This window comes from Phasianus colchicus, chromosome 9 (genome assembly GCF_987193195.1).
Source record: "Phasianus colchicus chromosome 9, bPhaCol1.hap1.1, whole genome shotgun sequence".
NCBI lineage: Eukaryota > Metazoa > Chordata > Aves > Galliformes > Phasianidae > Phasianus > Phasianus colchicus.
This window is the reverse complement of record NC_143444.1, coordinates 4,628,781-4,652,301: the sequence shown is the minus strand read 5'-3', so window position 1 is coordinate 4,652,301 and position 23,521 is coordinate 4,628,781. Positions and strand designations below refer to the sequence as shown.

Genomic DNA, 23,521 nt, shown 5'->3' with positions numbered 1-23,521 from the left:
GAGGTGCGGACGGGCCGCTCGGGCCGGGTGGACTCGGCCGGGCTGGGCGACGAGACGAGGGCAGGGGCCGCTCCGTGCCGGACGCGGCCGCTTCCAGCCGCTTCGACGGCCCCGGCGCGGCCGAGGGCGAGCCCGTCAGCGACGGCGACGGCGACGGCGACGGCGACGGCGACGGCGCCGCCGGGAAAGGCGCGGGGCGGCCGCGGAGACGGCCGAGGGGAGCGGGGAGAGGGGAGCCCGGCGCCGGGGCTCCGTGACGCGGGCCGGCGTCGCGCCCCAAGGCCATTGTGACGCGGGGCCGCCGCGAGGGGCCGGAGTCCCCCGGAGAGAGTGCCGCTCACTCTCGGGAGAGCGGCTCCGCGAGGAGGACGCGGCTCCCCCGGGTGCGTGCGACCGAGCGTCTGCGCGAGGACGCGGCGATGAGCGAGGAGCGGGAGAAGAAGGACGACCGCCAGCCCGACGCGGGGCTGCCACGCGTGCGCGACCGCCGACAGGTGCGGGCCGGGGAGGGAGGCGCTCGGGCTCGGCCGGGCCGCCGGCGGCCGTCGAAGTCGCCGCCGCGGGGGACGCCGGCCGCGCCTTCGCCGCCTCCATCCCGGTTCTCCTTCTCCCCGCAGGTGGTGCCGCCGGGCGGCCGGAGCCCGGGCTCGTCCCTCCGCGGCGTCCGTCTGCCGCCGCTGCCCGGCCCGGAGAGCGCGCGGGCCTCCGGGAGCCGCCGCGCACAGGTAGGGAGCCCGAGGGAGGCGGGGCCGGACGTCTTCCCGCGCCGCGTGGGGACCGCCCTGTGCCGGTGCGGCTGTGGGGAGCGGGGCGGCAGCCGCCCGCGGGCTGAGCGCTGCCCTCGGTGCTGCGTGCGGCGCGAGCGGCGAGGACCGCGCTCACTCGGCCTTTCTCCTCGGCTTCTCTTGCAGGCGGGCGGGCGGCAGTTCCTGGAGTCGGCGACCGGCGGCGGTGCCAGTGGCCAAAGCAGACAGCCTCAGCCACCCTTGCTGCCTCGCTTAAGGCGGGCGGGGCTGCCGGCAGCAGCACCCAGGCGTGCAGCAGCAGCTTCTGGGGTCTGCAAGCTGCCTGCTCTGCCAGCGGCAGCCTCTTCCACAGCATCTCCAAGTGGCAGAGCACGTGCCGTGGGCATCAGGGGCAGCAGACTCCCAGTCCTTGCCCCGAGACCTCCGGGAACCTTGCATGTCCAGGACGGGACAGCAGGGGCTGAGAGCCGGGGTCCAGCCCTGGAAGTCCCCTCAACTGTTCTCGTGCCTCGGCATGCCAGACCCATTAGAGGCAGCAGACTCCCAGTACTTGCCCCGAGACCTCAGCACACACCGCAGATGTTGTCCAGTTGCAACACACGGTGGGCAAACTCTGTGAGCGTGCCCAGGCCCAGTGCTGCCAACACTGCTCAGGGAAACCTGGGCGTACGCTCCGCGACATCGAGGGCTGAGGCTCAGATTCCTGCCTCTGGTGGTTCCCGAACCAGGGATGCTGGAGTGCAGGTTGAGCTGCAAGAATTAGAAGAGACTGCTGAGAGGGAATCCGCAGGATGTTCACCTGGCAAACTGCGGAGCGCATCTCTTGCCTCACCTGATGAGGCAGGCAGCATGCCTTCGGCTTCTCTTCTGGCTGCAGACCCTGGGCCTGGAGGACACCTTGAGGCTTTGGCTGTAACAGGTCCTGAAGATGGGGAACACTCAACTTCTTCCAAGGCTGAATACTTTCCAGAGGAGGCCAATGCAGCACCTTTTTTCTGGAGAGCATGCGAGGGAGAAGAAGAAGAAACGGCTAGCACCATGCCTGAATTCTCCAACCAGTCTCTGGGAGAAGAACAGAGGTTGCAAGATCCCAGAGAGGTCTACGGGGAGGCATATGGATATCCTCCAGTTCACCCAGCAATCCAGAGAATCCGGGATGAGGCAAAGAAGGACCAGATGCTGTCCAACTGGAACATCTCCTGGCCAAATAGCATGAGCGTGCCCCCGCTGCTAAGGCCCCAAGCAACAGAAGACAGTGCCAGTGCAGCTGACAGTGCTCAGGACACGCTGAGCGTCTGCAGTGTGACATCGAGGGCTGAGGGCCAGTTTTCTGCTTCTGATGATTCCTCAGCCAGAGGTGTTATAGTCCAGGACTCGCAGCTAGAGTTGGAAGAGGCTGCAGAGATAGAAACGGCAGGACAGTCATCTGGCACCCTGCAAGTTGCATCTCTTGCCCCATCTGATGAGGTACGCACTGTGTGTTCACCATCTCTTCTGGATGCTGAGCCAGGGCCTGCAGGGCACCTTGAGCCTTTACCTGCATCAGTGCTGGAAGATGCAGAAAGCTCAGATTCTTCCGAGGCTGCAAGCTCTGCAGAGGAGACTGATGCAGTATCGCTCCCCTTGCCAATGTCCGAGGGAGGAGAAAGAGAAGAATCAGCTATGGCCATGCCTGAATCCTCCGGACAAGGTCTGGGAGAAGCACGGAGACTGCCAGATCCCAGCGAGATCAACAGGGAGCCCTCTGGGTACTCTCCTATGATCCCAGCAATGCGGAGAATTCGTGAGGAGGACAGAAAGGAGCAGATGTTGTCACACTGGAATATTTCCTGGCCAAGGAATGTGAGAAGCCCCAGGCAGCGAAGGCTCCAGGCAAGAGGTGACACATTCAATAATGTTGGCGCTCTTCAGGGCACGCCAGGTATCTGGCCCACGACATCACGGGATGGGTTTCTTGACTCTGGTGACTCCAGAAAGTGGACTGTTAGACTGCCAGTTATACTGGAAGAGTCCAGTGATGACAGCGACAGTGCTGCCAGCACTGCTGAGGGCACGCTGGATGCCAGAGACAATGCAGTGAGAGATGAGGGCATGCACCCGCCCTCCTGTCCTTGCCCTTCAACACTGGAGAATGTGGAGGAAGACTGGGGATGTGACTCTGAGGAAGATGCTGCATCAGAGGCAGTCAGCATCACATCCAGCACATCCGATGAGCCATCTGGTGAGGTGGAGGCCATTTCTTCAGCTTCATCTGTAGCTGCAGATCCCATGACTGAGGAGCATGTGTCAGCATGTGAGGGAGCAGAAGATGTGGGCCCTCAGCATGAGGTGAGCAAGGTCAGCACCAGGCATGAATTGGAGGCAGAGGCAGGAGTGGTGCCTGGAGTGTGCGCTGTGGGGAGATGCCTGGAGATGCTGTCTCCTTTCCAACCAGCTCCATGCATTAGGGTGGACAGCCCCTCTGTTATTCCTGCCTTGCCTTCAATCAAAGGGGCCTGGAAAGGGGATCCCTCCCCTGGACCCCTGGCACCCACACCATCAACAGCCAGTGGTATTACAGGTGTGTGGTTTTGTTCTCTTCACACAGGTTTCTGCAGAGGCTGAAGAACGTGCACAGAGCTCCGTGTGCTTCAGAGATGCACCGGAGGATGGCCCAGGTACGTCCCCAGACAGAAAACAATCCCAGGGAGGGACCTGTCAAGCTCAGATGGCCCACCAAGTGGCATGGAGGCTGACAGCGTTCCATGCGCTGCCATATCCAAGCCAGTCCTCCCAGGGAAATTCCATGGTGGTGGGTGGCAGGCAGGAGCTCGCCTCTGCCCCTTGCCTACAGCTCTCTGTCCCCCACAGGTACCACAGCCGCACCACACACAGCAGCTCGCCGCCGGATGCCAGCTGTCATCAGGAGTGTGCTCCGGGCTCTGCGCAGGGTTTGCACCTGCAGCTGCATCAGGGGACAGCGAGAGGAGAGGCACGAGGCTGTAAACACCAGGCAGCTCCCCAGAGATTGATTCCATCCTGTCAATGTAGAATTCTGATTCCATCATGTCAGTGAAGAATTTTGATTCCAACTTGTCAATGCAGAATTCTGATTCCATCTTGTCAACATAGAATTCTGATTAAATGCTATCTTTATTCTATCCTGCCTGAGTGCTGTCTCATCTGTGCACTCGTGCATGGTTGGTCTCTGAGTGCGACTACTGGGCTCAGAGCACGGGGCAATGGATCCATGTGTCGGTGGTGGCAGCAAGTGCAGAGAGCGTGGGCGTGCAAGGGAGAGTGATTTGTGACTTGCAAAGTGTGAGCTGGCTGAGCCGGTGTGTGTGTGAGGTGGGCTGTGATGATCGGGGTGAGGGGCTGTGAAAGGGGCAGCCCTGGTGGGAGAGCACCGGTGTGTCTGTAGGGGTGCGAGCACAGCCAGGCACCTACTGAGAGGAGACCAAAGTGTCCCGGCTGGCTCAGGGCTCCTCAGGTGTCTCACTGCGCAGGCTTGGGTATTCCCTACGTTGACATCATCATTCCCCCATATGAGGATGTCATCGGTATACAGACAAACCCAGACACCGTGGTCCAACGTGAGCTTCTCCAGCCTCCGTGCCAATGCTCCGAGCGCCAGAGTGGGCGAGTGTCTGTACCCCTGGGGTAATCGGGTGACTGTGCATTGCACTCCCTCCAAGTAAATGCAAATTGATTGTCCTCCACCTTCCTCAAGGGGACCATAAAACAGCTGTCTTAGGCATCAGTGGCAGCCAGAAAGGGATGAGGCTGTTCCCGTAGGGCAGTAATCAATTCTGAAACATTTGGGGCCGCTTTTGCTGAAGGGGCAGTCTCGGCACCCAGACGCCTGCAGTCCACTCTAAGTCTCCATTTGCCACAGGGCTCCCACACTGGCCATACAGGAAAGTTACAAGGAGAGTTTGCAGGTGCTGTAATCCCTTGATTGCATAGTTCAGCTACAAGGGGGGGCTGTGCCTTCCTTAGCTCCTAAAGGGAGTGGGTTGGGCTTCATGTTTGTTGTCTTGGAAGGAAGTGGGGCCGGGGCTGCCTACAGTAGTCTAAGAGTTGGCCTAGAGGCAGAAGGCCTCTTCCCTCCCCAAGCACTTCATCAGTGCTTCTGCCTGCTGACACTGCTGTTGCTCCTCAACCAGCTGCTCTTATAATTTTCCTACTTCCTCCTGCAAGGAGGAGATAATGCTGGCTCCTGAGAATCATGGCTGCCCATAGTACTTGTGAGTGTGACCAGCTGTGTCCCGAGTACTGCACAAACCACTGCTTTCCCTCTTCTTCAGCGATATTTGTATTCTTTAATATAAGCAGCCCTTAAGTCTGCTACCCAGTTGCATACTGCCTGTTGGTTCTGGGCAAGAGAAGAATCAAGGTCCCTCAACATTTTCAGAATATGCTCTGGGCTATTAGGATTGCCCATCCCTCCTTCCATGCTTGGCGCCAGCTACTCATAATGTACTTCAACAAACACTTTTTTTTTTTTTTTTTTATTCTTTTCTTTCCACATCCCTTGTTGAACTTTATACTGTCTGCGCCTTGGCCCTCCCGATGCCATCCCTGCACATCCAAACAACATCCCTCTGTTCCTCCCTGGCCACCTATCCCCACTTCCACTGCTTCCTTCTTTTCCCTCAGCCTTCCCAGCAGCCCCGTGCTCAGCTGAGCTGAGTTTCCTGCCACCCCTGCCTGATTTCTTTTTCTGGGGGATGGAGAGCTCTCGTGCTCTCAGAAGCATGTTCTTAACTGTGCTGCCAGCTGTGTTCCGTTCCTTTGTGCCTAAGGACAGTTTCCTAGGAGATCTCATTCAACCATTCCTTAAACAGGTCACTGAAGTTCACTCTCCTGAAGTTCAGTGTCTTGACTCCACTCTTTGCCAGGCCCATGTTCCTGGAGATCGCAAGCTCAACCAGGGCATGGTTGCTGCAGCTCAGGCTGCCTCCAATCTTAACGTCTTCGACCACCTCCTCTGCACGGATGAGCACCAAACTCGGCAACCACTGGTGACCAGCTGGTCCCCTCTGGTCCTGACCTGTCCAAGTCCGGTACCAGAAAGTTACCATTATTGGGCTCCAGGAGTCTCCTGGATCACTTGCAGCTAGCTCGCCATGTTCATTTCCCAGCAGGTATCTGGGTGGTTGAAATCCCCCAGAGGGATCAGAGTCTGGGAGCACAACAGCTCCTGCAGCTGAAGGAAGAAGGTCACACCTACAGGCTCCCCTTGATTTGGTGGCCTGTAGTATTCCCCGACCACCAGCTGTCTTTTGTTGGTCTCGTCCCTGGTTTTAACCCACAGGCTCCCCACGTGTGCCTGACTATTTCTCAGAGGCAGCTCTTTGCAGTCTGTCCTCTTTTTGTCGTAGGCGGCAATTCCCAACCTCTCCTACCTTGCCTATCCCTTCTAAAAAGCGTATAGCCCTCAATTCGGGTTACGCAGGTCATAGAATCGTGGAATTGCTCAGGTTGGAAAAGGCCTTCAAGATCATCAAGTCCAACCACAACCTAACCATCCTACCCTCACTCTAACTACCCACCGCTGAATCATGTCCCCGAGCACCACATCCAAATGGATTTTAAACACATTCAGGGACGGTGACTCAACCACCGCCCTGGGGAGCCTGTTCCAGTGCTTAACACGCCCTTCTGTACACAGGATTTCCTGTGTTCCAACCTAAACCTCTGCTGGTGAAACTGCCTGCACGGCCTGCACTGCCAGCATTGCCAGCACTGCCTGCGCCTACAGCACTAATTGCCAGCACTGCCAGAACTAACTGCCAGCACTGCCAGCACAGCCAGCACTAACTACCAGCACTAACTGCCAGCATGAACTACCAGGACTAACTGCCAGCACTAACTGCCAGCACTAACTGCCAGGGCCGAGGGCGGAGAGCAGCAGGGCCGGGCTCGGCCGGGCCGCTGGCGGCCTTTGAAGTCGCTGCTGCTGCTGGGCACGCTGCTGGCGACTTCGCCACCTCCATCCCACGCCTCCTTCTCCACACCGCCGTGTGTGAGGCAGATGCCGTGCGCTCAGCGTCGCTTCTGGCCACAGAACCTGGGCCTGCAGGACACCCTGAGCCTTTGCCTGCATCAGTGCCTCGGTATGCAGAAAGCTCAGATCCTCTCGGGACTGCACAGTGTCCGGAGGAGGTCAGTGCAACGCAGGAATACCTGCTGTCAGTGTGTGCGGGAGGACAAGGAGAAGAAACAAGCGGCTATGGCCGTGTCTGAATTGTCCACGCAAGCTCTGGGAGATGCCGCGAGATCGCCGTATCCCAGAGAGACCAACAGGTGGCATGTGGATATCCTCCAGATCACCCAGCGATCCGGAGAATCCGAGATGAGGCGAGGAAGGAGCAGATGTTGTCCAGTAGGACCACATCCTGGCCACACAGCTTGAGCATGCCCATCTATGTCTCCAAGTGCAGAGCCGTCCCAGGGAGGGCCTGCTGGGCCCGAGCGGCCCGGCGAGCAGCTCCATGTACAGAGTCCTGCTGTGCCCGGGCCAGCCCTCCCAGGGAAAGCTGCGGTGCTTGGTGGCAGGCAGGGCCTTGCCTGGTGCCCGCCCTGCCCCTTGCCTACAGCTCTCTGCCCCCACAGGTACCGCTGCCACACCACACACAACATTCCTGCGAAGGCCACAGGAGGTGCACAGAGCTCCAAGTGCTTGAGTACAGGACTACAGGAGGATGGCCAGGGTACATCCCCGGGCAGAAAGCCATCCCAGGCAGGGCTTCCCAGCTCAGATGGCCCACGAAGCGGCACAGAGGCCGGCAGCACTGCATGCCCTGCCGTACCCAGGCCCACCATCCCAGGGAAGACCTGGAGTGGTGGCGCGCAGGCAGGGCCTTGCCTCTGCCCCTGGCCTACAGCTCTCTGTCCTGCACACGCTGCCTCACCACACTCTGAAACTCGTTGCTGGTGGCCCCCAGCCAGCTGCCCAGGCATGCGTGCAGAGCTGCCACAATGGGCTGCCGTGCCGTGGGGGCTGCCATGTGGGGACCAGCCCTCCTCTGCTTCAGCTCCTCTGCACTCAGCTGCCCGTGGGCTGAGGGCTGCCCTCGATGCTCCGTGCAACGCGAGCGGGAAGGACCTCGCTCACTCGGCCTTTCTCCTCAGCTTCTCTTGCAGGCGGGCAGGCGGGAGTTTCCAGTGTTGGTGACCTGCGGCGGTGCCAGTGGCCAAAGCAGACAGCCTCAGCCACCCTTGCTGCCTCGCTTAAGGAGGGCAGGGTTGCCAACAGCTGCACCCCGGCGTGCAGCAGCAGCTTCTGGGATCTGTAAGCTGCCTGCTCTGCCAGCAGCAGCCTCTTCCACATCTTCTCCAAGTGGCAGAGCACGTGCCGTGGGCATTAGAGGCAGCAGACTCCCAGTCCTTGCCCCGAGACCTCCGGGAACCTTGCATGTCCAGGACGGGACAGCAAGGCCTGGGAGCCAGGGTCCAGCCCTGGAAGTCTCAGCTGTTCTCAGGCCTCGCCATGCCAGATCCAGACAAAACTGCGTGGTGTCCCTGAGCTGTGCTGCAGCCGCAAGCTCAAGCGTCGAAGTGCAGCTGGCAGTTCCAGGGTGCATGGCGCCCTGAGACCACCAGCAGGAACGGCCCAGGTGCTGTCCACCAAGGCTGGGAAGGTCCACGCAGCTTGGAGAGATGCTCAGGAGGGCAGCAGCGACACTCATGCTGCCACTACACCATCTTCCAGAGCAGCTCAGAAGGGCCCAGAAGGGCAGGCAGGTGGCAAAGAGCGAGACAAGGAGCCCCTGCCTGCATTAGTGCCTGAAGATGCAGGTAACCTAGATTCTCCCAAGGCTGCACACTCTCCAGAGGTGGCCAATAATGCAGTGCTGTTCCCAAGAGTGTGTGAGGGGGAAGAAAGAGAAGTAACTGCTACCACCGTGCCTGAAGTCTCTAGACAAGCTCTGGGAGCAGCACTGAGTCTGCAAGATGCCAGAGGGGTCAACCAGGAGGCCTACAGATGTTCTCCGGTTCACCCAGCAATCTGGAGAATTCAGGATGAGGCGAGGAAGGAGCAGATGTTGTCCAGCTGGAACATCTCCTGGCCAAACATGAGCATGCTCAGGCTGCTAAGACCCCAAGCAGCACATGCCTGTGCCAGTGCTATTGACATTGCTCAGGGTATGCTGGACACCCGCACCACAACATCGATGGTGGAGGGCCTCTTTCCTGCGGCAGGAGAGCTCCTATCCTGGGATGCTGGAGTGCGGGATGAACAGCATAATGTGGAAGAGATTGCTGAGACAGGAACTGCAGCACAGTCATCTGGAGAGCTGCAGAATGCATGTCTTGCCCTGTGTGATGAAGCAGAAACTGTGCGTTCAGCTTCTCTTCTGGGCGCTGGTCCTGGGCCTGCAGGACACCTTGAGCCATTGCCTGCATCTGTGCCAGAAGATGCAGAAAACGAGACCACGCACTGTCCAGAGGAGGTCAATGCAGCACCACTCCTCCAGTCAGCAATGCAAGGGAGGAGAAGACGAGATAGCTATGCCTGTGCTGGAATTGTTCAAAGAACCTCTGGGAGAAACACCAAAACTGCCAGATTGCAGAGAGCTCTACGGGGAGACCTATGGATATTCTCCAATTTTCCCAGCAATTCGTAGAATTCGGGATGAGGCGAGGAAGGAGCAGAGGTTGTCCATCTGGAACATCTCCTGGCCAAGCAGTGAGAGCATGCTCAGGCTGCTGAGACCCCATGCAGCACATGACAGTGCCAGCGTTACTGACACAGGTCAGGGAATGCTGGACACCTGCACCACAACATCGAGGGTAGAGGGCAACTTTCCTGATCTAAAAAATTAAGCTGTAACATATCCTTAGAAATAACTGATGCGGAAAGTAAGAATACCATATACATGTGAGTAACATTTTTAGAAACATAATTACCGAATTACCTAACAAATTATTTCCTACAAAACTGCTGTAGATTTTAAACGTTCTAGACAGTGTGGATATAGTATTGTGAACTAGGAAACACATTGTAATGTTGTTCATTCGACCGGCAGAAGCAAAATACATTTAACATACTTTCAAGGAGTCAGGGCCTTTACACAAATCAGTCCTACTCTGGAGCCGTATGCAGGCTCCAAAATATTCCCCTCTATCCTCCTTCCGAGCTTATCTCTACACAAGGACAGACGGATGACCAGAACAATGACCCTGTGTAAAATGGGCACAAATGTTAGGGGGGGTAATTGAACAATTAAGAGGCTATGCTTATGTTTATGTTGTAAAAAACAGACATCGGAAAGTTACGACCAAATGCTTGTTAAGAAAGCAATTGTTAGAAGGCAATTAACCAATTAAGATATTTGCGTTTGGGTGGTAAGGATTTGTGTTTACTTGGTATTTGTATGATTAGTGAAGCGTCGCGAAAGAGTGCGAACCTGCAGTACTCAGCCAATGAGGAAGCAGGGGGGAAAGAGATAAGCGTCAGGCAGTAGGGATAAAAGATGTAACACTGTTTTCTCTGTGCTCTCCTGCTTGCAGGAGGCCCGCTATTGCAATTGCGAATAAAATTTGCTTTATCAGAGAAACCGTCCTGAAAAATTATTTGGATATTTCCAACAATTTGGGGGCTCATCTGGGATAATTATCGCCTCTTTGAGGGTCTCCCTACTGCCCTGGACAGGATAGGTGCACCCTGCTGATTTCAGAGGTTCTGTCTGGGTGGCGAGGTGACTCCTTGGGACGGCCGATAAGAAACCGAGACTGTTAAAGACAGGCCGGGCTCTGTGAAAGCCAAGGGGCAGGCAGGCATGTGCTTTGACCCCTGGAGACCCGGTAACTTCATGCATGGACCAAGGTAAGGGAATTTAATTCTTGCCTTGGGGGTCGGTGGAGACTCGGGTGAGTCTCGGCAGGGAGCTGTTGGTGTGCGGTACCTGTGCACTTGACGAAGTGGCAGCAGCACACCCCTATTGAATCTGAGAATCGGAGCGAGGTGCTCCGGGGGGATTGGCCCCAAATCCAAGAATCGGATTCCGGAGGGATGGGGAATAGGAGCTCCGTAGAACAGGGAAAAGGGTCCCCAAATTCGTGCCTAGAGATAGCCCGTTGGGAAAGAAGCTTGGAAAATAATCCCCAGACCAGGGAAAAGAACAGGGAAAAGATGTTTAAATACTGTATACAGACATAGCCTAGAGAGCCACTACAGGGAAAACTCATGATTTTGACCAAAGTAGGGGTCTGACGAAGATGGGCCTGTCTGCCTTTGTATTTATATGTAATCAGTAAACTGACTCCTTTTTCTGAAACAGGATTGGCTTATCTCGCTTAATGGATGCAAGAAGTAAAAAAAATAAAATAAAATCTTCCTCACAAGGAGGAGTCAAACTTCAGAAGAAAAAGGAAAGAGAAGCAGAAAGATCATAAATGGGATCCCTTAGATAACTTCCCCCCTTAGATTTCTAAAGCAATGCAAGAGACAGAGAGGATGCACTCTCGATTAACTGAGCGAGTTGGAGTAATGTGAATGGGACCTAGAGAGCCTTCCTTTCTCTAACACTAACCTTACTAATACTTCACTTTATCCTTTAGGGCAGTGTCCTTAGCTCAAAGGGAAATAGGGTATGCTAATGCCTGCTGTTTTTACTAGAAGAAAAGTCAGGATTTTCAAGAAGAATTCCTTAATTGAGGATCCAATAAGTGTCGCAGAACAATTAGATCAATTTCTAGGGCCTAATTTCTACTCATGGATGGAAATGATGTTTATCATTGATGTGTTGTTTATTGGAGAAGGAGGTGGGCAGCTATGCAAGTGTGGGAAATGAATACAGAGGGAAGGTTGGGCCCTGGAGGGAGGCAGAGAGAGGAAGGATCCTGAGGATAAATTGTACTGATTATTGTCACTGTCTTTGTGATTGTTAAATGTTTATGTCGTGAAAGTGTTAAATTATGTTATGTCATGTCATGTATGAGGCTGTTATGCAACAGAGAGTGTCTAAAGTGATACCAAGAAGACCTCCCTGGGTTGTATTTTGGCTCACTGGAAAAATATTGCTGGTGAGCCAGGGGGAATATTGGATAAGAAACCAGGAACATAAATGGAAGAATGAGACCAGTTTTATAACTGAGTACTCTAATCATGAGAGCAAATGCTGGGTGTTTGTGGAAATTGAAGAACTGTATTGTTTGATTTGTGGATTTTGAAGGGAGTGGTAGAAACTGTCTCGATGCTGTGTGGAAATCTATTTGTTAATGGTACATGGAAATGTAACTGAGGGTACAAATAGTGGAATTGTGGGGAAAACAAACAAAAAAAAACGGCAAAAAGGTTAAGGAAAACAGTGAGTTCGGGATATTAGAGTTTGGGTCTGCATGAGAACACATCCCCCGCACTAGCCCCCCCCCCCCCCCCCCCCCCACGGTCTGTAAGAACAACTCTGAGTGAGAGAAAGAGCTGGGGGCGAGAGCTTCCCGCTGTAACTGTGCAGGGTGTGTGACTTGTGAATGGGGATGGGGCGGGACAGTGAGAGTGAGAATAGCCGTCATCTGCAGAGATCTCGGGAAACCCGATGTCCCAGTGTGAGCACCGGAATCCTGGGGAGGGGAGGGAGTGAAACAGAAATTACTAACATTGTATTTCAGTAATGATGAAAGTCTGGAAAGTGAAAAGGGTTTGGGAAAAACACAGGCTGAGGAAGGCAAAGTTGAGCAAGCTGTAACAGGGATGTCCTTACCTAGAAGAAGAGGTAAGGGGGAGCCTGGAAGGGCTCAGGGAGAGTTCCACCCCCACTGGACCGAAGGCAGCTGGGGAAGCAGGGTAAAGAGTTTACTTTCTGATACGGGTGGCTTTTACCCTGTGCTACATCAAGAATTATTACCCGTAGATGATTTTTGAAATAGTTGTAGGAGCTACTGGCAAGAGAAGGTTACTTTTTGGGGGGACCAATTAAATACAGGCTAGGAGAACAAGTAGGAATACATAAATTCTTGTACACACCAGGTTCTCCAAAACCATTACTTGGGCATGATGTATTAGAACAGTTGAATGTAGAGATTAAATTCAGTAGAGAAAATTGGAGCTAATTGTCAAGCAAGACCAATTGACTGAAAATTTTAGGTCTGGCTTTAACACAAACTGGCAAAAGCAATGTTGTACCCCCAGAAGTTAGGTAAATCCTAAATCAGGTATACACAGGACTGCAGGCATCAGGAGTGCCTGGCAGAGCCAAAAAAAAAACCAAAAAAACAGTGCAACTCAATAAAAGTTAAGTTATAGATGGGAGTCAGCCTAGCCAGGGTAAAGCAATGCCCTTTTCGGATACAAGATTGAAGGAGGATAAAAGAAATAATAAATAACTTTTTGGATTGGCAAGAGCTATGCTTTGGTAAAAGATTTGAGGGCAGTTAATAGAAATGTTGAAGACATGCAACCCATGGTGGTAAATCCATGCACTTTATTAACCAAGCTGAGGAATAAGTTGGTGGGGTTTGCCATTCTGGATTTGAAGTACACAAAAACAAAAATTCAGTTAACCTGGACAGTGAGACCCAGGGTTGCGAGAACAACCCAATGATGTTTGAGAACTGGTCAGCTTGTGAGCCTGAGATTTGGGTTCCTCTATTCCATGGTGGAACTTTACTGCAGTACGTGGATGCCACAGTATCAAAGGAGAACTGTGTACAACGGACTGTGAGTTTGCTGAATTTCTTGATTTAAATGGGTATCAAGTTTCTCAACAGAAAGCACAACTGATCAAAAAGAAGGAAGCAATTTGCTGAACACCCAGAACACCAACAAAGAGCTACCTCCAAGCCAGCAGTGTGCGACTGCATGAGGCTGTCTATACCAGTTGGTCAGACCTGCAGGAGGAACCACTGGACGACGCTGAGGACCCCTGGATTCATCGACAGAACCAGTTTTGTGAGACAAGGAAACTGTAAGGCAGGATATGCAGTAACTGCTACTGACAAGGTAAATGAAGCAAAACCATTAGCTGTGGGGACTTCCGCTCAGAAGGCTGAAATAACAAGAAACTTAAAAATATGGACAGATGCTAAATATGCATGTGTATATGGTACCCACTCGTGGTATCATCTGGAAAGAGCAAGGGTTGCTTACACACAAGGAAAACAAATTCAGCGTGATGTAAATCTACCAAAGAGCAGCATACACTGAAGGACATCAGAAGAGTGACACTGTACAGGAAACTGGGAATATGATGGTGGATCAGCTGGCAGAACAGGCAGCTGAAGGAAAAGAAATTGGTGAACTGGCTTTAATTCCAGACGGTAAACTTAACACATCTGAACCTTAATCAGAGCCTATAAGGTATTCTAAAGAGGATAGGAATCTAATTAATGATTTAGAAGGGAAGAGAGCAAGCTGACAGATGGGTGTATATCCAGATGGACACCTTCTTGTGCCCTTTAGTATTTTATAGAATTTGGTTCTAAGGGAACATAATAAAACTTATGGGGGGGTACAGACACCAGAAAGTAACTGTATAATCCTGGTACCAGGAACGGGGTACAAGTGGGGTAGAGAAAGGGGATGACGGTACCACTTTTTGAAAACACTGAATTGAGATTAGGGAGTAAGACAGTAACAGGACAATTATTGTATGTACATGATGCTGGTACTAATTTATTGGGGAGAGATCTTATGATGAAATTGGGAATACAAATAACAATCTGTCAGGAGGGAATTACAGTATCAATGAATGTGTTAACTGAGACAGATGAGAAAGATATAGATCCCATGGTCTGGGCAAAGGAAGGGAATGGGGGGGAGGTTGAAAACAACCCCTTTAAAAATAAAGCTGAATAAAAAATGAGGTACCGCAGTTTGAAACTAAAGGTATGTTTCTTAAGAACTATATACTCGGATTGTCTTCCTCACTATCGTCTCTCAGAATCCAAGGACTGTTAGCACAGACATCACCTCTGGAATTTCCGATTCATCCATTCCAACCTGGAGACTGGGTCCTCATCCAGACCTGGAAGGAGGCAAAGCTGCAACCCGACTGAGAAGGACCGTTCCAAGTACTTCTGATAACAGAAACAGCCATCAGGACAGCCGAGAAAGGTTGGACTCACTACACCCGAGTAAAACCCTCCACTAACCCTGAAGTGTGGGAAACTGTTGCCATGAAGGATCCTCTATAGATAAAAATTAGAAAGAAATTGTAAATAAACTAATCTTTTTTTCCATTACTAATATAGACAGAGAGGCATTTAGGATATATTTGTATTTCTAGTGGAGTATATCCTGTTCTTCACTGTAGTAACGGTACAAATATTTATGAGTAAATAATGATGTGGGGGAAAGACCAATTAGTAATTTTGATTTTGACAGCAATCACCTTCAAAAAATGCCTTAGTCAACTGACTGCTTGGGAAAAGGATGACCTGCAGAGGGGAGCGGGAGGATACCCTGTGAAGATGTGGGTAAATGTAACAAGGAAAGAAATGCCTCAGACTGTCACATTTGATGCTTGCAATGCGATATCCTGTGGGGGCTTAAGTGCCCAACGACAATTGAGTCATGAAGAGAAATATCTGTGTCCTGAATTAGGCATGAACAAGAGATCCCCCTGTGGGGGATGGAATAATGTATGGTGGACGACTGTCTATCAAGGCTGGACATACACCCCAGGGATATCTGATACATTGCAATCACACACCCTGAAAGAACGGATTAGTACGTTCAAGGGAATTGTCCAACCAGACTGCCAGACTTTGCAGTGTAATCCGGTAACAATAACAATTAGCAAGGCCGATAGCCTTGTTAGCATCACTTTTGGCATTGGAATAAACATTCGGGGAAAGGACCCAGTAGCTAGATTCAGAGTAGCTGTATGGGATTCATTACCTGACTATACTCAAAAGGTTCAGGATGAGAAAAAAGGAGAGAAAATTCCTTCTAAAAGTCCTGCAACTCTGCTAATTACGGAAATAAAAGATCTCAGACAAACATTTGAAATTGAGACGGGATACAGGGATGTGAATGCCTGGGTAGAATGGATTAAGTAGACTGTCCGGAGTCTCAACCATAGCAACTGCTATGCTTGTGCATCAGGACGGCCTATAGCTCAGGTCGTATCCCTTCCTTTAGGGTGGACCAAGGATTCCCAAGGGATGCAATGTATGATTGCCCTGTACCAGGAGAAAACCGCCTGGGGAAATGAAGCCTGTAAATCACTGTCCCTGTTGTTTCCCCCCATATTGGAGATGGATGCCAAAATCCCTCCTGCATTCTCTAAGGCCATAGGTACCATACAGCTTGTCTCTCAAGACAGGGTGTGAAGGCTACCAGGCTTATAGGGAATTTCTCACTGTGCAGTGAAACCGTGGATGTTACAACGGATTTAGCGGGGAACTGTTCAAGGCTGGGAATCCCTAGAGCGGATCTCTGGTAGTGCTGCGGTGGGAAGATCTTATGGTCCACTCTCCCATCTAATTGGGGAGGTACCTGTGCACTTGTTCAACTGGCCATTCCGTTCACTCTGGCATTTGAGAAGGATCTATCTCACATTCACAAAAGGAACAGAAGAGGTTTAGGAGTCCCATTTGATGGTGATATAATACATATAGATTCCATTGGGGTGCCCAGAGGTGCCCCTGATGAATTTAAGGCTAGAAATCAAATTGCTGCAGGATTTGAGTCGCTATTCTGGTGGGTGACGATTAACAAGAACGTGGATTGGATAAACTACATCTATTACAATCAACAGAGATGTATAAACTATACAAAGAAGGCAATAAAGGGAATTGCAGAGCAATTGGATGCTACAAGTAGGATGGCCTGGGAGAATTACCTGGACTTGAGCAAGGCCTTTGACATGGTCCCCCACCACATCCTTCTCTCCAAACTGGAGGGATGTGGATTTGATGGGTGGACCACTCGATGGATAAGAAACTGGTTGAAAGGCCGCAGACAGAGGGTGATCATCAATGGCTCTATGTCCAGGTGGAGGCTGGTAACGAGCGGCGTCCCCCAGGGATCTGTCTTGGGACCGGTGCTCTTTAACATCTTTATCAATGACATTGACGACGGAATTGAGTGCACCCTCAGCAAGTTTGCTGACGACACCAAGCTGAGTGGTGTGGTTGACACAGTTGAAGGACGGGATGCCATTCAGAGGGACCTCGAGAGGCTAGAAAGGTGGGCCCGGGTGAACCTGATGAGGTTCAACACTGCAAAGTGCAGAGTTTTGCACTTGGGCCGGAGGAATCCCAGGCATCCCTACAGACTGGAAGGAGCAGTCCTTGAGAGCAGCCCTGTGGAGAAGGACCTGGGGGTCTTGGTAGACGAAAAACTTAACATGAGCCAGCAGTGTGCCCTTGCGGCTCGGAAGGCAAATGGGATCCTGGGCTCCATCAGAAGAGGGGTGGCCAGCAGGGACAGAGAGGTGATTGTTCCCCTCTACTCTGCTCTTGTGAGGCCCCATCTGGAATACTGCGTCCAGGTCTGGAGCCCCCAGTACAAGAAAGACAGGGAGCTGTTGGAGAGGGTCCAGAGGAGGGCCACAAAGATGATCAGGGGACTGGAGCACCTCCCCTATGAGGACAGGCTGAGGGAGCTGGGCTTGTTCAGCCTGGAGAAAAGAAGGCTGCGGGGTGACCTCATTGCAGCCTTTCAGTACCTAAAGGGAGCCTACAAAGAGGAGGGGAATCAACTCTTTGAAAGGGTGAGTGACAGCAGGACAAGGGGAAATGGTTTTAAGCTGAGGGAAGGGAGATATAGGTTGGATGTCAGGGGGAAATTCTTTACGGAGAGAGTGGTGAGGTACTGGAACAGGCTGCCCAGGGAGGTTGTGGATGCCCCGTCCCTGGAGGTGTTCAAAGCCAGATTGGATGGGGCCCTGGGCAGTCTGGTCTAGCATTAGGTGGAATGGTGGTGGCCCTGCATGTGGCAGGGGGGTTGGAGATTCATGATCCTTGAGGTCCCTTCCAACCCTGGCAATTCTGTGATTCTGTAATAGGATCGCCCTAGACATGATATTAGCAGAAAAATCGCTTCACTAATCATGCAAATACCAAGTAAACACAAATTCTTACCACCCAAACACAAATACCTTAATTGGTTAATTGCCTTCTAACAATTGCTTTCTTAACAAGCATTTGGCCGTAACTTTCCGATGTCTGCTTTACAACATAAACATAAGCATAGCCTCTTAATTGTTCAATTACCCCCTAGCATTTGTGCCCTTTTACACTGGGTCATTGTTCTGGTCATCCGTCTGTCCTTGCGTAGAGAAAAGCTTGGAAGGAGGATAGAGGGGAGTATCTTGGAGCCTGCCTACGGCATCCTAACGTTCCCACAGGGTAGGACAGTTCTGCTTTGTGTAAAGGCTCTGACTCCTTGAAAGTCTGTTAAATGCATTTCATTTCTGCTGGCCTAATGAACAACCTTACAGTGCGTTTCCTAGTTCAGAATACTATACCCACATTCTTTAGAACATTTAAAGTCCATTGCAGCTTTGTGAGAAATAATTTGTCACGTAATTCAGTAACTGTTTCTAAAATACGTTACGAACATGTATATGGTATTCATACCTTTCACATCAGCTATTTCTAAGGATATGCTGGGGTTATATAGGTTACGCAGGTCATAGAATCATTAAATTGCTCAGGTTGGAAAAGGCCTTCAAGATCATCAAGTCCAACCACAACCTAACCATCCTACCCTCACTCTAACTACCCACCGCTGAATCATGTCCCCGAGCACCACATCCAAATGGATTTTAAACACATTCAGGGACGGTGACTCAACCACCGCCCTGGGGAGCCTGTTCCAGTGCTTAACACGCCCTTCTGTACACAGGATTTCCTGTGCTCCAACCTAAACCTCTGCTGGTGAAACTGCCCGCACTGCCTGCACTGCCAGCATTGCCAGCACTGCCTGCTGCCAGCACTAACTACCAGGCGTCTCACTGCGCAGGCTTGGGTATTCCCTACATTGACATCGTCATTCCCCCATATGAGGACGTCAGCAGTATACAGATAAATCCGGACACCGTGGTCCAGCGTGAGCTTCTCCAGCTTCTGTGCCTATGCTCCGAGCGCCAGAGTGGGCGAGTGTCTGTACCCCTGGGGTAATCGGGTGACTGTGCATTGCACTCCCTCCAAGTAAATGCAAATTGATTGTCCTCCACCTTCCTCAAGGGGACCATAAAACAGCTGTCTTAGGCATCAGTGGCAGCCAGAAAGGGATGAGGCTGTTCCCGTAGGGCAGTAATCAATTCTGAAACATTTGGGGCCGCTTTTGCTGAAGGGGCAGTCTCGGCACCCAGACGCCTGCAGTCCACTCTAAGTCTCCATTTGCCACAGGGCTCCCACACTGGCCATACAGGAAAGTTACAAGGAGAGTTTGCAGGTGCTGTAATCCCTTGATTGCATAGTTCAGCTACAAGGGGGGCTGTGCCTTCCTTAGCTCCTAAAGGGAGAGGGTTGGGCTTCATGTTTGTTGTCTTGGAAGGAAGTGGGGCCGGGGCTACCTACAGTAGTCTAAGAGCTGGACTAGCCCAGTGGGGAACTGGGGGGAGAGTGCCTAAACAGCACCATCATCCACAACGGAACTGTTCGCATACACAAGGGTTAGTAAATACCCACATGTCCCATCTCCCCCGTTGCTTAACAGAGATGGGAAAGGCAGTTTCTCACTCCAGTGCCTAGATCTAACTTAACTCACTCTTCTGAGGGTCAACTTCTGAGGGAGTTAGCATTGATGAGGTTGTGATTTACTGTAGGGTCTGCTCCAAGGGAGCAGTCGAAAGAAGGGTCCATCCTCAAGAATAATTTCTCTGTGCCTGTGCTAGTTTGGTGCTGGGAAGGAGCGGGGGCAGAAGGCCGCTCCTCTTCCCTCCCTGAGCACTTCATCAGTGCTTCTGCCTGCTGAGACTGCTGCTGCTCCTCACCAGCTGCTCTTGTAATTTTCCTACTATCTCCTGCAAGGAGGAGATAATGCTGGCTCCTGAGAATCATTGCTGTGCGTAGCACTTGTGGGTGTGACCAGCACTGTCCTGAGTACTGCACAAACCACTGCTTTCCCTTCAGCAATATTTGTATTCTGCCCTTAAGTCTGGTACCCAGTTGCATACTGCCTGCTGGTTCTGCCAGTTATGTCTTGTCCAACTGAGCCCAGTGGCGCAAGACAAGAATCAAGCAATGTGATATTCCCTAGCGAATATGCCAGTACATATTCAAGTACACGAGTGTCTCAGTGTAACCTTCTTCCCCAAAAATGTCATGAATATCATGTGAAGTTTTGAATATCTTCATAGAAGCAAGCCCTATTTACTGCAGGTTATATTTGATGCCCATGTTATACTGCCATACTTTCACAGACTCTCACATGATCCAGAAGCCAGAGCAGTTCGTTAACAACAATTTGCTCTTTATAAATCAAGCTGGGTGGCCATTAAATAGTTCCAGACAACTGAAATCTCTTATGCCATGAAGAATGCTGCTGTCAAAACTTGTCAGGTAGAAATCTTGCACCACTTTCATTTGAATGTCTTCAAAACTCGCTCTCCCTACAGATCATACCTGGATTTGTTAAAAGTATATTCCGTATTATTCTGCAGGTGTATTATGTCAAACCACTTTTGTCTCAGAGCACTTTGCTGAGTTTTTGTTGAGTCTTAAAAATAATGCCAAATGATTTTGTGTGAAGATCCAGTATGTCACTGGGTAAAGGATGACATTTGTCATCGCTAAAAAATCAGAGGGGAGAGTGCTTGCACACCAGCTTTTTGTTGCATGCAGATAAGCTGAGTAAAACTTACATGAAAAGGTATATACTGGAGAATAATGAAAAGAGGGGCCTTCCCCTGGATTTCGTTGTTGGATGTGAAAAGAAATTCTTCTTATTCTTTGCCAGTTACTAGTTACACTCTTAATAATTCTATTTCAAAGAGTACCTGACAGTAAAATAAAATAGACTACACAATGTAAAAAATTAGTTGGTATCTTCTGTGATATAAAAGTGACAACTGTCAAAAAGAAAGAAAACATTAGCTCAAATTAAGAAAGAGAACATTCTTAAGAGTTTTGAAATAACTCTGTTATAACTCGAGATTTTCACACTTGATATTCACTATTCCTGTTAATCTAAGAAAACCAGCAAAACTAGAGACGTTGAGATCATCTGCTTAAATAACACAGAAGGACATCTTTAGGTCTGAAATATCTCAAACGTTTCTGGTAAACATATATAGATTCTCACTTTACAATCTGGAACATTGTCTCTCCTATAGTAAAAGAAAAGGTCTGTAATGACACTACTTAAGACTCTAAAAGTTATTTATCATCTTCTGTCAGAGCAGACATATTTCTAGTGCTCCTGTACTAAAATATCAGAGCTTATACAGCAAAAATAAGAGAAAACAGAGTAAATTTAGTAGTATGACTTCATACTATTCTTTTATTCTGGAAAGGGATAATCTGCAGTAATTGCTTATACACGTAAAGAAGGCTTCCCTGTGGTAGCTGACTATGTACTGACTGGTATCAAAAAATATTCATGCAGTTTTCTCTGAAACATCTGTTCAGCTATGGCAGAATCAAGATAGTGCATTAATTCAACCATAGGTTACTTTAATAATGTTTTATTGCTTTTTCTTATAAACAACTTTTTCCGAGCTTAGCAATTAGATATATCTGTGTGTCCTATTTTTATCACAGATGATCTTCTTCAGATCATCTGGTACTATGTTTTGGCTTTAGGAGAAAAAACAACGTTGGTAACACACCAACGCCTTAGTTGTTGCTGAGCAGTGCTGCACAGAGCCAAAACATTTTGGTTGCTCAGCTTCTCATCCTTTGTTGCCAGCGAGGGCCCTGGAGGAGCACAAGGAGTTGAGAGGGAACAGAACCAGGAGAGTCGATCTAAACTGTCAAAGGGATATTCCATACCATATGGCATCGTGTCAAAAAACTATAAAACCATGGGGAATTGGCTGAGAGGGCCACCGCTGCTTGGGGATGGACTGGGCATTGCCCATGGGTGGTGAGCAATTATGTTGTGCATCACTTGTTTTCAAAACATTTATAACTATATATATATATATTATTATTACTATCATTTTTTTTCACTATCTTTTCTGTCTTAGTAAAGAGTTTTTATCTCTCCATCCCACTGATGGAGCAGGGAGCAAACACCTGTGTTGCACTGAGCTTCCTGAGGGTTTAAATCACAACACGGTGAATGTCATTTTCCTGGAAAAAAATATAGAAGCAGACTTCATTTTGATCTAGATTGGTTATCTTAAAAATATTCCCTGGACTAAGTAGAACTCTGTAACTGCTCCCACTACAATTTTGCCAAGGAGCTCAGAACTGCAAAAACATTGCTAGAACATGCAGAATATACACACTGATAAAAACAGACCCGCTGAGCTGAACCTGAATGCCTAATGTACTTCAGTATGAAAGAAATACTTTCTGCTCTATCATGGTTTCATGACTTTCGCTATAGGTATTCCACATCATAAAATCATGTAGTGCACGGGGAGTTAAAGAGTTAATGCTCCAGTTCCGTGGGTAGTGGATAGTTCCGTCTATACGTGTCTCAGAAGAGAAGAAGAACGACATATCCCAGAGGACTGTTCACTGTTCTGTTTCTGTTTTCCATTCAGAGGGAAAGATAAAACTGTTCATAGACCATGAGATGTGCCCTTTTCCCTTTCTGCTCATCTCGGCAGTGTGCACTCCCTAGCCGTCTGGTCTTCAGCAGTAGAGTAAGGCCTTCAGTTTTTTGAACACACTCTCTCTCACTTTATTTGATTTATTAGCTTCGATTCCTTTTATACTGTGTTATACTGTGTTACCTTGCATTCCGCTATCCTATTTAGTAAATTAACTTTCCTCCTCAGATAGTTGCTGCTGTTCTGTTTTCAGGCCCATTTCCCACCCTTTTTCCCCTCTCCCCTTCCCTTTTTCCTAGGATGTAGATCTGTTGCCCCCTGCTCCATTAGTCATGGAACCAGGCTGAACTGGCCCATAAACCACTGACATGCTCAAAATTGAAAACTGCAACTAAGAAACTAAGAATCAGTTGAGATACCATGAAAATGGTGATTAATGGTTCTATACGTGATTAATGGTTCTACTGGTGATTAGTGGTTCTATGTCCAGATGGAGGCTGGTAACAAGCGGTGTCCCCCAGGGCTCTGTCTTGGGACAGGGCTCTTTAACATCTTTATCAGTGACATCGACGACAAAATCGAGTGCACCCTCAGCAAGTTTGCTGACGACACCGAGCTGAGTGGTGCGGTTGACACGGTGGAAGGAAGGGATGCCACTCAGAGGGACCTCGATGGACTTGAAAGGTGGGCCCGGATGAACCTGATGAATTTCAACACAAAAAAGTGCAAGGTTTCGCACTTGGGCCGAGGAATCCCAGGCATCCCTACAGACTCGAAGAGCAGTCCTTGAGAGCAGACCTGCAGAGAAGGACCTGGGGGTCCTGGTGGATGAAAATCTTAACATGAGCCAGCAGTGTGCCCTTGCAGCTTGTAAAGCAAATGGTATCCTGGGCTCCATCAGAAGAGGGGTTACCAGCAGGGACAGGGAGGTGATTGTCCCTCTCTGCTCTTGTGAGGCCCCATCTGGAGTACTGTGTCCAGGTCTGGAGCCCCCAGTACAAAAACGACAGAGAGCTGTTGGAGAGGGTCCAGAGGAGGGCCACGAAGATGAGCGGAGGGCTGAAGCGCCTCTCCTTTGAAGACAGGCTGAGGGAGCAGGGCTTGTTCAGCCTGGAGAAAAGGTGGCTGCGGGGCGACTCATTGCAGCGTTTCAATACCTAAAGGGAA

At 50.4% G+C, this 23,521-nt stretch overlaps 1 protein-coding gene across 1 annotated transcript; it reads left to right on the top strand.

Annotated features, from left to right (window-relative positions):
- Positions 1-419: 419 nt before the first annotated feature.
- Positions 420-3,757, top strand: LOC149916771 (uncharacterized). Its single transcript, XM_090145870.1, has 4 exons — positions 420-1,137; positions 1,279-3,074; positions 3,334-3,403; positions 3,597-3,757. Exons 1-4 carry the CDS (start codon positions 420-422, stop codon positions 3,755-3,757), a joined length of 2,745 nt encoding a protein of 914 aa, XP_090001996.1.
- The last annotated feature ends 19,764 nt before the right edge of the window (positions 3,758-23,521 follow it).

Coding starts and splice junctions, on each gene's coding strand:
- LOC149916771 (XM_090145870.1), top strand. CDS start 420: ATGAGCGAGGAGCGGGAGAAGAAGGACGACCGCCAGCCCGACGCGGGG. Junction 3,075..3,333: donor ATGTGGGCCCTCAGCATGAG/GTGAGCAAGGTC, acceptor CTCTTCACACAG/GTTTCTGCAGAGGCTGAAGA. Junction 3,404..3,596: donor TGCACCGGAGGATGGCCCAG/GTACGTCCCCAG, acceptor TGTCCCCCACAG/GTACCACAGCCGCACCACAC.